The sequence below is a fragment of the Dermochelys coriacea genome, chromosome 10 (genome assembly GCF_009764565.3).
Source record: "Dermochelys coriacea isolate rDerCor1 chromosome 10, rDerCor1.pri.v4, whole genome shotgun sequence".
Taxonomy (NCBI): domain Eukaryota; kingdom Metazoa; phylum Chordata; order Testudines; family Dermochelyidae; genus Dermochelys; species Dermochelys coriacea.
The window spans coordinates 52186461-52201621 of record NC_050077.1 but is presented as its reverse complement, the minus strand read 5'-3'; the positions used below and the strand labels follow the sequence as shown (position 1 = coordinate 52201621).

The 15161-nt window shown below is 43.7% G+C and overlaps 1 protein-coding gene across 4 annotated transcripts in view; it reads left to right on the top strand.

Moving 5' to 3' along the window:
- The window catches only part of LOC122455393 (kunitz-type serine protease inhibitor bitisilin-3-like), an 83999-nt gene that overhangs the window by 53877 nt on the left and 14961 nt on the right, over positions 1 to 15161 (top strand). For all 4 annotated transcript variants that reach the window (XM_043493280.1, XM_043493278.1, XM_043493279.1 and 1 more), the window contains one exon: positions 4885 to 5076. In XM_043493280.1, coding sequence (XP_043349215.1) covers positions 4899 to 5076 — 178 coding nt within the window. In that variant the 5' untranslated portion in view covers positions 4885 to 4898. The remainder of the gene's footprint in view (positions 1 to 4884; positions 5077 to 15161) is intronic.

The window sequence follows — 15161 nt, the reverse complement described above, 5'->3', positions numbered from 1 at the left end:
GCTACAGCTCACTTCATCGGATGCATTTGGTGGTCTGTTTTTTCCACCAAATGCATCCGATGAAGTGAGCTGTAGCTCACGAAAGCTTATGCTCTAATAAATTTGTTAGTCTCTAAGGTGCCACAAGTACTGCTTTTCTTTTTGCGAATACAGACTAACACGGCTGCTACTCTGAAACCTGTCTGTACATTATTGTTCATCATAAACAGATCTTTGACCCATGGAGATGATAAAGGATGGGTTTGACAAACAATCCAGCTCTGAATATGTGGCATAAACTTTCAATTGCTATGGAAGTCTGAATGGATCATTTGTGTGAACATCTGATTATGTTTATCAAATTTTCCATTTACCTTTAGTTTATAGCTGGTGGAAAGGTGTTGTCGCCACATTTTCACAAACATTTCTGGGTATTTCAGATAAAGCATTCGAAGGTTCTTCTCTGTTCAGGCTCTTGCCTTCTTAAGCCTCTTACTCAATCCATTTCTCCTTGCTCCTCTTTCAACCTTGCTGAAGTGAACTCATTGACATTCTGGACTCCATTTAGATTGCAAAGAAGTGACAAAATAAAGATAAGAGCTAATATATAGGTAGGAAATTAAAAATGTGATTGTGCCACAGCTGAACCTTGTAATTATGGCAGAAGTCTATTCATTAATTAAAATCTCTGCTGGTTTAAACTACTTAAATGTCAGAGTTTGTCTGCTATAAGTTGAGAACTGTACTTTAGTCTCAGTGAAATGTCTGTTTCAAATGACATCATGTGCAGGGAAACTAGCACCAAACAGGTTAAGATGAGGTGCAAGAACATCTCCAAGTGCATGGGTATCTCAAGCAAATCCCATCTGGCATTCAGCCTAAGACCTGCTATAAGTTAAGAGTGGTAGGCGATGTGATAAGAAATTGTGGCTAATGAGTTTAGACTGCAATACTCTGCCTTTATCTCACACTTTCCATCTTCAAAGCTCTTCTCAGACATGAACTGATTAACCTTTACACGTGTGAGAGGTAAGCGTTTCCTATTTGTAACACGGGGACAATAGGGAAGAGAGGTTAAGTGGCTTTCTCCAAGGAAGTTAGTAACAGAGCAGAATAAGAACGTAAGAGGTTCTGCTCCCCTGAAAGTTTCTTCTCTACAAAGCTTTATTTCTCTCAAATCTTGTGTTTTGATGCTATGAGAAATATTTCCCCTATGTTTCCAGTTTCTGCAAGCTATAAAAATCAAGTCCTGCTGCATTTCACTGTATCTGATACAAGTACAAGGATACTGATCCTTTAACTGATACAAGGGGATTTGTTAAGAGCACAGTATGAGGTAGACAAAAAGTATATTCTATCTCCTCCCCCATTGTCTTCAGAGTACTTCATAAACATTCACTTATCTTCACAAATGCCCTGTCAGGTAGGTACCTGAGAGGTTTGACACAGAGAGGTTAAAGTGACAGGTCCAAGGCCGAAGTGGAAATTGGTGTCCATTCCACTTCTGTAAAATGGACTGATTTCTCCCCCCACAAGGGATGTGTGGGGATTAATGAGTTGCTGTTTGTAAAGCAGCTTGATGAAAAGTAATAATATTAACCCTATTAACACTCTCTTTGTCTGTAGCCCTCATCCAAACGCTGGCCCCACACCTAGTCTTTCATGGCAGCTTGTGAATGCCCCATGTCAGCTTGACTTAGGATCGCACTCTTAACATTAATTTCAGTTCCAGATATGTTTTATCTTAATGGGGATCCTTCACTGTATTCAGAGTGGAGTTGAGCATCTGAGTCCCCATGGGATGCTGGGTGCTGGTAGTATGAAGGGTGCACAGCAGGGTTTGGGTACCAAAAATAGTCTTCTCTGTCAGGTCTTCTGGCTAGTTATCAAACTGCCACCAAATGAAGGAGGCACAAATCAGAGCCTAGATTATTGGCAGTTTCATGGTAGAGAAATGGTAAAATAACAAACTAATCTTGAAGGAGAGAGCCATTCTGTGGTCAGTGCTGTGATTAACAGGGTTCTTTGTACATGTGGAGATGTGGGTGGGGGAATTATTCTTCCAAGGTGGCAACAGCAAATTTTCTGAGAAAGTGAAGGGATGTTTCCAGCAGTCCCTTGAGTGTAAATGCATGGAGCTGTCACGTCAGCTTTAGATAGAAACCAAATAATAGGTGTGCAATGGTAAATCACTATATTTGTCCTGGCTGTATACACTGGAAAGCCATTTAGCCTCGATAAAAAGGGAGCCAGACAGTGAGCAAGCCAAGAAGCGAGAGGTACTGCTTAGTGAGGCTTCCTGCTAAAAATGGAACACAGCATTTTTCTCACTGTACTTTGTATTGATTCTGGATCCCTCCATAAATAACTCTTATAATAGGATCATTTTTGTCACTGGCCTCCCGGCAGTTTCTCTACTCCATCTGCTTCATTCACATGATGTGCTTGTTGTGTTGGCTCTGAGAGCTGAGTAGGAGACTGTGCGCAGGCAGACTTAGGTCTTGTATTATGAAGAAGTGGGCGTTTCAGCACACAAGCTCAGTTCAGACTAAGCTTGATTGAGGTAGGCAGCTGAGTGATGTGCCGTGAACCAAAGCACAAGTGTTTAGCAGCTTCTCAGTACAATGAATTCTATGAAGTGTGCAAGCCTCTCTGCCTGCATGTTCTTAGGGCTGGAGCAAGAGGGGTGCATGACAGGGGTACACAGAGAGTAGCAAGGCCATACAAGTAATGGCAGAGTATGTGTATAGTGGCCATTGGTAGGATTATTATCCAGGGGGCTGCAGTGGTAAGTGTAGCTCTCACCCACACCTGAGTAGCTGTTGTGGGCAATTAAAGTGAGAGAAGGAGCAGCAATGAGGGCTGGCCACTGACTCAGAAATGTGTGTGAGGGTAACAACAAACCAATATCAGTAATCAGTGCCTCGTGACCTACGCTGATCATCGGGTCCTTGTCAACTGGCAGGGCTTGTTCCCATCAGCTTGCTTTATGTTACTGGCTCATGGGTACCTAAGAGTCATGTTCAGACTGAGCTTTATCCAGGAGGAGCTGAGTCTTTAAGGTAATTACAGTTTGGCCCAGGCCTGCACGACGAAGAATGATGGCTCAGGGCTGCACTCTCACAATCTTCATCTTGCAGGATTCTGGATTTCAGTTCCTGACATTGCCGCTGACTCTTGACATCTGCCTCAATTCCCTGTCTGTACATTAGAGATAATGCCCACTGGTGCAGTGTGCTTCCCTCTCTGCAGCTGGTCAGCACCATTAGCCAGTGCAAAAGGAAGGAGGTGGGACAATGACTTTACTGCCCCTTCCATCCTTCCTCTGGTCAGCTTGTGCTAATAGAATCAGAGCACAGAGATTGACTATGCCTGGCCCTTTCAGGTCTACACTACAACCAAGACTGACGCTTTGAGATTGATCCACTGGTGGTCGATTTAGTGCGTTTAGTAAAGACTCACTAAATCGACTGCAGATCGCTCTGCAGTCAACCCCTGTACTCTACTCCTGACGAGAAGAGTAAGTTAAGTCGATGGGAGATTTTCTCCCGTCCACCCCCTGAGGTGTAGACCCCGTGATAACTTGACCTCAGGTATGTCGATTCCAGCTATGTTATTCACGTATCTGGAGTTGCATAGAGTAGGTCAACTTACTGCAGTAGTGTAGACATAGCCTTAGAGGTAGCAGATATAGTCTCCTTGTGTCCTCCCCTCTAGCATTAGCAGGCAATGGATAGGTAGAATCTGGCCCCAAATAACCTTGGCTCCTCCTGGAGGGTCTACATTGCTGTGCAAAGTCTTGTGCTCTGACTGCTTTATGTTTTCCTATAATCATATGCTCAAATAAAAAAGCCAAAAGAACAGGGAAATATTGCTCGTTAATTTCTATGCATCTCTTCCTCTAATGCAAAGCAAAAAACTAAACAGTCTGCTTGTGATTGCAAACAAACTACTCTACAGCTGTTTCCAAAATATCTTTAAGTTGTCTGATGTGACTCACTGGTGTCAGCTGCCAATCATCTGAACTAACGGTATATTTTAAAATGGAACCAGACAGATAACTATTTACCCTTATCCAACTCCAAGTTTACTCACAGCTTAGTCTTTTGGGTTCAGACTGATAACATAGAAACTTGTGCTTTAAGTCAATGCGGGATGGCTAAAATAGGTTACCCCAATGTCAGACTTGTAGAACAGTTTCCACTGGTGCAGAAATTTAAAGCAAGCTGTGGTCCAGCCAGCACAGTGAATTGGTATTTTGTTAGCTTTGGAGTGAGATATAAAAAGCTTGTTTGGTTTTCGGCTGTTTGTTAACAGGGTTGGCTCTAAAAACTAACATGAAAGAAGCTACTGTCATAGCTTTTAGTCTCTAAAGGTGACCAGCAAAAGGGGGGAGAGGAGAAATTTAGTTAGTGCCTTTTTTCCTGTCTGAAGGCTTGAACGATGTCTGGTTTTTAAAAAACTTTTTTACAAAATGCATTTACAAAAGTTATTCTGCTTATTTTTTTATCATTAGAAATGTCAAAGCAAAATGATTTAGACAGTCTAAATATTCTAGCCTTCACTGCTTCGGGGAAGGGAATGTGTTGGCAGTGCAGCTGTTGCGTTGAAGCAGCCTTTGGAATGGTATTGCAGCCTCTCCACAGGAGATTCTTCCTCGTGCCACCCCTACACCCTTTGGGGCAATGGCTACATCTTGGTAAGAGTTCTCCCATGAGGTCGCTCTCAGCAAGAACACCGTGCCAGCAGCCTTAAAATGGCACTTCAGTGTAGCAATAAGAACATTATCAGGCCAAATGGGGAAATTATACCAGAATAAACTAGCACCTCTTGCCATTGTAAATATTGCCAGGTAGACTTTATCTGTGAGTAACATGCTTTCCATTTTGGTGTTTCCTGGAGCAGTATGTAATGAGCCAATGGATGAAGGCATACATGGAGATAAGATTGGGATCCGACTCTACTATGATAAAACCACAGATCACTGTAAACCATTTGCATACAGAGGTGCTGGTGGGAATGGGAATCGCTTCTTCACTGACAGGCAGTGTATGAAGACATGCTCTACATTAGCTGAACAAATCTATCCAGATGATGGTAAGTCAGATTGGCTTTTATTTTGACTTTTCCATTCTCAGCATAGCTTCTTCTAATTGTAGAAGAGGCAAAGTCAGGAGAAGAACCTGAGGCCCATCTGTTGCTGTGGAAAGTGGTGGCGGCTTAGGATCATACCGAAGCTGCAGGTTGACCATCAACACCCACTCCTCTAGCTTTACTCCATCCACATCGTCATCAGCGTATCCCCAGTGGGAACGGCGTAAATTAAAATTGCCGCAGTAGACTGAAGGTCCTGAGAAGGTGGGGAGGAGAGGAGTTGGCCAGTTGGTTGATGGAGATTTCTAGACATTGATAAGGGTTAGTGTTATGATATAGATATTCAGGTCTGTCTGTAAAGGCCTATATTCTAAGAATTTAGGTGTATTCTTATCACTTGGCTAGTTATAGAGGTATAAAAGAAAGAATCAAAATCACTGTCTCTCAGCGTAAGGTCCTTCTCTTACTGTGACAGTCTGAGGCCCAGTTCTTAGGCTAAGGCCTTTGGCTAAGCAGCAGAGGCAGCCATAAGCTGGGAAGCGACCGGTCACCTCCTCACATTCCAAACTAGTCAGATTGAAATAAGGTGCTATTGGGCTGTTAGGAATACAATCCTGTCCTGATAATGCCTATCGCCTCCAGAGAAAGGGAAGTGCCTAGAAGATGTAAAAGGAAACTTAGTTTGATAGCATCCTGTCTGGCAAGGCTGGTGTCAGAGCTGGGAAGGAGGACACTAAGGAAGGAAACTGGAATCATGCTTGCTGGAAGTTCACCCCAATAAACATTGAATTGTTTGCACCTTTGGACTTCGGGTATTGTTGCTCTCTGTTCATGCGAGAAGGACCAGGGAAGTAAGTGGGTGAAGGAATAAGCCCCCTAACAGTCAGGTCCTTCACTTTTATAGCCTGACATTCGATTATATCATTTGGACATGATGATGAGACTGAAGTTGCTGGAATGCCTTCCCTGATGTAGGATGCCATCCTAGGTACAGGCAATATGCCTGTAATGGAGGTGAGACACAACAGCAAAGACAGGGATTGATTGTTGAGTGTTAACGGTAGTGTGTATTTCCTGAAACAAGATGACGTGTGCTTTGTATACTACTGCCAGCTGGAGGAGGAGGAGGTCCCTGATGGCCACTGAAATTCCCACAGTATTGACCCTGAGCCTAACTGTGAAGGACTCAGAAGGAGAGAAATTATAGTCAGTACATATTTAAAAATCTGTTAAAACTTCCTAAAGATGGTTTCCCTGGACATGATTTGGAGTCTGGTACCTCAGAGCTGGCTAGAAGCAAGTGCTGTATGTTCTACTGGACAGTTTGGGGATCTCCCCTTTACAGTTGTAGAAAAACTCCTCTTTTTAGCTCTGCAGGATTATGAGGTGTTGGATCTTAGATATGTAACTGGTGCCAAACTGAATATTGTCAACCCTGAAATAGGAAACACTTCTCTGGCTCTTCTACCTTATTACATAAACTGTCAAATGTTTGATGGAGATAACTCTGTTTTTTTTTTAACTAGTTGTTTAGTTTAGTTCCATCCTATGGGATAACACTACATTCCTCAAGGTGCTAGTAGCAAAATTCCAGCCTTTAAAGTTTTTAATAACATTAAAAATTCAGTTCATACTAAATACTATAACTTCCTGATCCTCTCCTCCTGGCAAGATTTCACCACCTTAAGTACTAGAATTGCATCTGGGTGTCTTGGACATTATTTTTAGTGTCTAAAGCAAGTCCAGGTCCAGATCCAAACTATGACTTGGGTCCTTCTCTGCATCTCAAAGTTAAGGGCTGTGGATATGAGGTGTTGGCTCATTCACCAGCACTCCAGAGAAGGTCTCTATTTGAGGCCCTGTAAATTGGTGGCTGATTTATTCTCATTTGGATATTGTCAGTCAATTCAGAGTTTGGGTTTGCTGTGTATATAAGCAACCAAAAGTGCTGGTGCTTATCTGAACTGCTTTGGGAAACTAACGAAGAACATAGTTTCTCAGGAGACTCCCATGTTTTCCCACTTCAGAGCAGGTGAAAAATCCTAATAACCGCCCCTTCCTCCTGCTGTCTTTTACCATTTCTTCTTCCAGTTCCATCTGGAACCTGGAAACAAACCTTCAAAAGGCCTACTTCAGTCCTAGAAACAGGGAGAGGCCTGGGGGAAAGGGAGTTTGAGCCAGTACTGTCTTTTGTGTTCAGATTGCAGGTGAACACTGGGAACAACTGAGCTTGAAAAATTACTTTGCATGCAGTAAAAGAGAAGGAACTAGGAATGTTGCAAGACTAAATCCTAGGAAAACTCCCATTTGCCTGTCCCATGGACAAGTCCATGAGCGTATGAATTATGATTCCCCCTCAACTATCCCAGGGTGAAATGCCCCCAATTATGAGGCAGCACAAGTCTCATTTCAGCCCATCCTAAGTTAAGGAGGGCCTTGTGCTAGCCCTGCGAACAGTGAGGCATTTTGCCCAGAGATTCTTGCTCAGAGCTTTAGAATAGAAACTGACCAGGACAAAAGTGTTCTGAGCCATCAAACCTGTTTGTTCAGATACATCCTCTAGAGCAAAATGGCACTAGGATCAGATATATGCAGGGAACAGTGGAGTGTTATTTAAACAAAGCTAGAATTGAGTATGTGCAGCACAGAGGCAGATGTCTTGGGGCTTACAACAAACAACGCAGGAGAAATATCGTGCAGAGTATTTTGCGTACAAACATACTTGTTTAATGTAGGGGGGCAAATGATACAGTCTGTCTACAGTTACAATTTACAGACACTGAAACAGCTACCGTGCTTCTACTGCTGTGTACTGTACAAACAGAAATTAGAGCTGGAAAAGACCCATTAGTCCATCTCACTACCAGTGCAGGATGGTTCCTGGCAGGATTTTTTCTGTGCTTGGCTTGGGACTTAGATTGGACAAGGTGTCATCCATTACTTCCTCTGGAAGTCTCTTCCATAGCCTACGAGATCTTGCTATTAGGACACTTGCTTTTTTCCCCCCCGAGACTCAGCCTAAATTTCCCTTCTGTTGTTTTCATTCCATTCTTTCTAGTTCTACTCCTCTAAATGCTTTGGTATATACTAGCAACAAGCAAATAATTTGTAACACATCATTTATTAGTTGAATTTTGCAGATAGATTATGAAGTGCTCAAATCTATTTCACTTAGAATCATAGAATCATAGAATATCAGGGTTGGAAGGGACCCCAGAAGGTCATCTAGTCCAACCCCCTGCTCAAAGCAGGACCAAGTCCCAGTTAAATCATCCCAGCCAGGGCTTTGTCAAGCCTGACCTTAAAAACCTCTAAGGAAGGAGATTCTACCACCTCCCTAGGTAACGCATTCCAGTGTTTCACCACCCTCTTAGTGAAAAAGTTTTTCCTAATATCCAATCTAAACCTCCCCCATTGCAACTTGAGACCATTACTCCTCGTTCTGTCATCTGCTACCATTGAGAACAGTCTAGAGCCATCCTCTTTGAAACCCCCTTTCAGGTAGTTGAAAGCAGCTATCAAATCCCCCCTCATTCTTCTCTTCTGCAGACTAAACAATCCCAGCTCCCTCAGCCTCTCCTCATAAGTCATGTGCTCTAGACCCCTAATCATTTTCGTTGCCCTTCGTTGTACTCTTTCCAATTTATCCACATCCTTCCTGTAGTGTGGGGCCCAAAACTGGACACAGTACTCCAGATGAGGCCTCACCAGTGTCGAATAGAGGGGAACGATCACGTCCCTCGATCTGCTCGCTATGCCCCTACTTATACATCCCAAAATGCCATTGGCCTTCTTGGCAACAAGGGCACACTGCTGACTCATATCCAGCTTCTCGTCCACTGTCACCCCTAGGTCCTTTTCCGCAGAACTGCTGCCGAGCCATTCGGTCCCTAGTCTGTAGCGGTGCATTGGATTCTTCCATCCTAAGTGCAGGACCCTGCACTTATCCTTATTGAACCTCATTAGATTTCTTTTGGCCTAATCCTCCAATTTGTCTAGGTCCTTCTGTATCCTATCCCTCCCCTCCAGCGTATCTACCACTCCTCCCAGTTTAGTATCATCCGCAAATTTGCTGAGAGTGCAATCCACACCATCCTCCAGATCATTTATGAAGATATTGAACAAAACGGGCCCCAGGACCGACCCCTGGGGCACTCCACTTGACACCGGCTGCCAACTAGACATGGAGCCATTGATCACTACCCGTTGAGCCCGACAATCTAGCCAGCTTTCTACCCACCTTATAGTGCATTCATCCAGCCCATACTTCCTTAACTTGCTGACAAGAATGCTGTGGGAGACCGTGTCAAAAGCTTTGCTAAAGTCAAGAAACAATACATCCACTGCTTTCCCTTCATCCACAGAACCAGTAATCTCATCATAAAAGGCGATTAGATTAGTCAGGCATGACCTTCCCTTGGTGAATCCATGCTGACTGTTCCTGATCACTTTCCTCTCCTCTAAGTGCTTCAGGATTGATTCTTTGAGGACCTGCTCCATGATTTTTCCAGGGACTGAGGTGAGGCTGACTGGCCTGTAGTTCCCAGGATCCTCCTTCTTCCCTTTTTTAAAGATGGGCACTACATTAGCCTTTTTCCAGTCATCCGGGACTTCCCCCGTTCGCCACGAGTTTTCAAAGATAATGGCCAAGGGCTCTGCAATCACAGCCGCCAATTCCTTCAGCACTCTCGGATGCAATTCGTCCGGCCCCATGGACTTGTGCACGTCCAGCTTTTCTAAATAGTCCCTAACCACCTCTATCTCTACAGAGGGCTGGCCATCTCTTCCCCATTTTGTGTTGCCCAGCACAGCAGTCTGGGAGCTGACCTTGTTAGTGAAAACAGAGGCAAAAAAAGCATTGAGTACATTAGCTTTTTCCACATCCTCTGTCACTAGCTTGCCTCCCTCATTCAGTAAGGGGCCCACACTTTCCTTGGCTTTCTTCTTGTTGCCAACATACCTGAAGAAACCCTTCTTGTTACTCTTGACATCTCTTGCTAGCTGCAGCTCCAGGTGCGATTTGGCCCTCCTGATATCTTTCCTACATGCCCGAGCAATATTTTTATACTCTTCCCTGGTCATATGTCCAACCTTCCACTTCTTGTAAGCTTCTTTTTTATGTTTAAGATCCGCTAGGATTTCACCATTAAGCCAAGCTGGTCGCCTGCCATATTTACTATTCTTTCGACTCATCGGGATGGTTTGTCCCTGTAACCTCAACAGGGATTCCTTGAAATACAGCCAGCTCTCCTGGACTCCCTTCCCTTTCATGTTAGTCCCCCAGGGGATCCTGGCCATCTGTTCCCTGAGGGAGTCAAAGTCTGCTTTCCTGAAGTCCAGGGTCCGTATCCTGCTGCTTACCTTTCTTCCCTGCGTCAGGATCCTGAACTCAACCAACTCATGGTCACTGCCTCCCAGATTCCCATCCACTTTTGCTTCCCCCACTAATTCTACCCGGTTTGTGAGCAGCAGGTCAAGAAAAGCGCTCCCCCTAGTTGGCTCCCCTAGCACTTGCACCAGGAAATTGTCCCCTACGCTTTCCAAAAACTTCCTGGATTGTCTATGCACCGCTGTATTGCTCTCCCAGCAGATATCAGGAAAATTAAAGTCACCCATGAGAATCAGGGCATGCGATCTAGTAGCTTCCGTGAGTTGCCGGAAGAAAGCCTCATCCACCTCATCCCCCTGGTCCGGTGGTCTATAGCAGACTCCCACCATGACATCACTCTTGTTGCACACACTTCTAAACTTAATCCAGAGACACTCAGGTTTTTCCACAGTTTCGTACCGGAGCTCTGAACAGTCATACTGCTCCCTTACATACAGTGCTACTCCCCCACCTTTTCTGCCCTGCCTGTCCTTCCTGAACAGTTTATAACCATCCATGACTGTACTCCAGTCATGTGAGTTATCCCACCAAGTCTCTGTTATTCCAATCACGTCATAATTCCTTGACATCACCAGGACCTCCAGTTCTCCCTGCTTGTTTCCAAGGCTTTGTGCATTTGTATATAAGCACTTGAGATAACCTGTTGATCGCCCCTCATTCCCAGTATGAGGCAGGAGCCCTCCCCTCACAGACATTCCTGCCTGTGCTTCCTCCCGGTATCCCGCTTTCCCACTTACCTCAGGGCTTTGGTCTCCTTCCCCCGGTGAACCTAGTTTAAAGCCCTCCTCACTAGGTTAGCCAGCCTGCTGGCAAAGATGTTCTTCCCTCTCTTCGTAAGATGGAGCCCGTCTCTGCCCAGCACTCCTCCTTCATGGAACACCATCCCATGGTCAAAGAATCCAAAGCCTTCTCTCCGACACCACCTGCGTAGCCATTCGTTGACCTCCACGATTCGACGGTCCCTACCCAGGCCTTTTCCTTCCACGGGGAGGATGGACGAGAACACCACTTGCGCCTCCAACTCCTTTATCCTTCTTCCCAGAGCCACGTAGTCCGCAGTGATCCGCTCAAGGTCATTCTTGGCAGTATCATTGGTGCCCACGTGGAGAAGCAGGAAGGGGTAGCGATCCGAGGGCTTGATGAGTCTCGGCAGTCTCTCCGTCACATCACGAATCTTAGCCCCTGGCAAGCAGCAGACTTCTCGGTTTTCCCGGTCAGGGCGGCAGATAGATGACTCAGTCCCCCGGAGGAGAGAGTCCCCGACCACCACCACCCGCCTTCTCCTCTTGGGAGTGGTGGTCGTGGAACCCCCAACCTCAGGACATCGCATCTCATGCCTCCCAACCAGCGGGGTCTCCTTCTGCTTTCTCCCCCCAGACATATCATCTGGTCCACTCTCCGCAATGGTACCTGTGGAGAGAACATGAAAGCGGTTAGTTACCTGTGTCTGTGTTACTGGAACCCGGACATTCCGCTTACCTCTTCTGGAGGTCACATGTTGCCAAGCTTCTTCACTGGCCTCTTGGCTCCTCTGTGCAACCTGCTCTATATCTTTAGAGCTTTGTGCCCCTAGAAGGCTATCCTGAGTTTGGTCCAGAAAATCCTCAGTCTCTCGTATACAACGCAGGGTCGTTACCTGTTGCTCCAGACCTTCAATCTTCTCTTCCAATATGGAGACCAGCTTGCACTTCGTACAGACAAAGTCGCTTCTGTCCTGTGGAAGAAAGACAAACATGGCACATCCAGTGCAGGTCACAATAGCTGAACCCCCCCCTTCCATATCACCTACCTACTATGAGCTTCCTCAGAGACGTTGGCAAGATTAAAGTTGTTCATAAGCTATTCATGGAGGGAGGAAAATCTAAAACTTGAAAACAGTTTGAGAATTCAATATTTTCAATGCAAAAGTCTGTGCTTTGTGTTTTTTGCCCCATGTGACTTAGTTAGCTAACCAAGTTAATGGGACTTGGGCTCCTAAATTAGTTAAGAGCGCCTTTAAATTTTCTCTGTGGTTTTGTTCTCTGATTGACTGACTTGGTTAACTCCAACACAGCATGAGTGCCAAATGTTTCAGTCTAATGGACAGTGTTGGGTTCCATTTCATCAGAAGATTTGTGAGAACTTGGAGTCCTTCTCTGTATCCCCAGTGCACTTTATATAAAATGAGTCAGGCTTTTTTTATTTATTTGTTTGTTTAATACACCCAAGCTTACTTAACTAGCCCTCTCCAAAATCTTTAGGCCAAACATGTTCATAATGCTGTAGTCACAGTGGAATGAAATTAATTGCGCAAGATAGACAATGTTCTGTTTTGACCAATGAAAGGATGTAATAAATACTCCTGAGCACTTAATAGTGTTAGAAGCATGAGTACACAACTATGATTATATTTGCAAGATTGCGTTTGAAGAGACTGTCACATTAAATTTACAAAAGTAGTTACTGGTTTCAGAGTAGCAGCCGTGTTAGTCTGTATTCGCAAAAAGAAAAGGAGTACTTGTGGCACCTTAGAGACTAACAAATTTATTAGAGCATAAGCTTTCGTGAGCTACAGCTCACTTCATCGGATGCATTTCGATGAAGTGAGCTGTAGCTCACGAAAGCTTATGCTCTAATAAATTTGTTAGTCTCTAAGGTGCCACAAGTACTCCTTGTAAGTAGTTACTGTAAGTGTTAGCAAGCCTTAAAGCTAGTTAAAGGAAAAACATTGTTGGATCTCACCCTGATGTCACTCACATTGTTGCATAGATGAAAATGGGCAGTTTAACAATTGATTAGACTGGTATGTAAAACTGCAAAACGTAGGAGAACTTTCAGTTTAAAAGAATTCCTTACCTGTTATGAATAACATCTTAGGTATTTAAAACTGGAGACTTCTTAAAAATGGAAGGTTCCAGAGTAGCAGCCGTGTTAGTCTGTATTTGCAAAAAGAAAAGGAGTACTTGTGGCACCTTAGAGACTAACAAATTTATTAGAGCATAAGCTTTCGTGAGCTACAGCTCACTTCATCGGATGCATTCAGAGATTGCTTATTTCATGTACTCTTTTCTATTTTCTTTACGCAAACTGAGTGAAATGTATAGTCACTTTCACTTTTGTTTATAGCAGGATTGTGCTAAAGCATGACAGAACATAAAGCAAGGTTTGGGTTACAAACACTACAAGGGAAATGCTTTAGTTGTTCAAAAAATCTTCCACTGGGAAGATCATTCTATTGTAAAATCTAGAATATGGACCCAGATAGACAAGGTTTTTGGGAGATCTTGTAAATGTCTGTCTAGCATTTAATTTCTTTCCCCAACGCTAATTTTCTGCAGCTGAAAAAGAGATTGTAGTTCCTTGTCTTGTCTGCTGTACATAGTGCTCCACTATTGCTAATTTCTACGACAGCTGTAAGCACTGCTGCTACCAGAATGTGCTCTATATGGGATCAGTGCCTTTGAATTCAGCTGCCTTCCTTCAGGGCTCAAGTTTGGAACAAATTTGTACTGCTCATCTTCATAACTATAATTCTTGACACTGTCCTGCCAATTAAATGGTTGCTCTGAAGAGTTTCTTATATGAAGGTACTAGAGTAAAGATTATTATTTCCTTATCCAGGTTGTTCTATGGAAGTGTGAGAATGAATGTGTTTGCCTCTGAGGGAGGCATCCAATTCTCTGAGCTCACATCACCAGTTACCCAAGTTCTCAAAGTAGCCTTTAAAAATGTCCATTCTAGGGATTGTATTTTGCAGATATGCTCAGAAATGACAGAATCAGGTATATTTCGACAGTTGTCTCAAAGTTTTGAGGTGTTGTCAAGGGTGCAGGAAAGAGCTGTCACTCTGGGCAAAACACAAATCATAGGAAAGGTCAAGTTTCTTCTAAGAGTGGCACATCATCATATTGTGCCTTTAGTTACCCTGAGTCACCAATATGAAGGAGTGGAAAACAATCTTTCAATGTGGTTTAAAATAAACAAAACAAGATTCTCAGCTGGTGTAAATCAGTGTATAGCTCTATTGAAGTAAGTAGAACTATACCAGTTATACCAGCTGAGGATCTGGTCTATAATTCCAACCATGTCAGCAGAACACTGAGTCCCACTCTTTCGAGAGAATCTTTTGTGTTATCCAACCCATATGGATCCTGTAATAATAATAATAAACAATTTTGATCAGGTTACCTTAATTCCAGTCTGTTTCTTGTGTCACATTTACAGGAACACAATTGCTCTGTAGATCTCAGAAACATATTTGAATTTGAGTTTAGAGTAAATACAGCCTTTTTCACTGTAGGACTATGCACATATTCTACAACTGTGGGAATCCTTATTAAGCTATTACAATTGTAACACTGCAAAAAATTTCATCACCACTGAGAATAAGTCACTTGGAATGGAAGGGACCCACCTCAGAGTGTTATAGGAAAACCATTAAACCCATGGATTGGAAATTCAGATGGTTTCATTCAGAGCTACAGTATAAAGGGGGGAATGAAGGGGATCAATTTTGGCTTTGAAATTACCTTACTTTGTATCAGGGTGCCCCCTGGAAATACACATAGGGAACTGGGGTAGAAATAATCTATCCAAGAGGGCATCAATTGTCTCTCTACTTTGTGTGTTCTTAAATCTGAATACTGCAACAACTGCAGTCAGCTGGATCCCTCTTTTTTTAAAAGAGGGGGTAGCTGGCAGGACATGCTCTATGAGGATT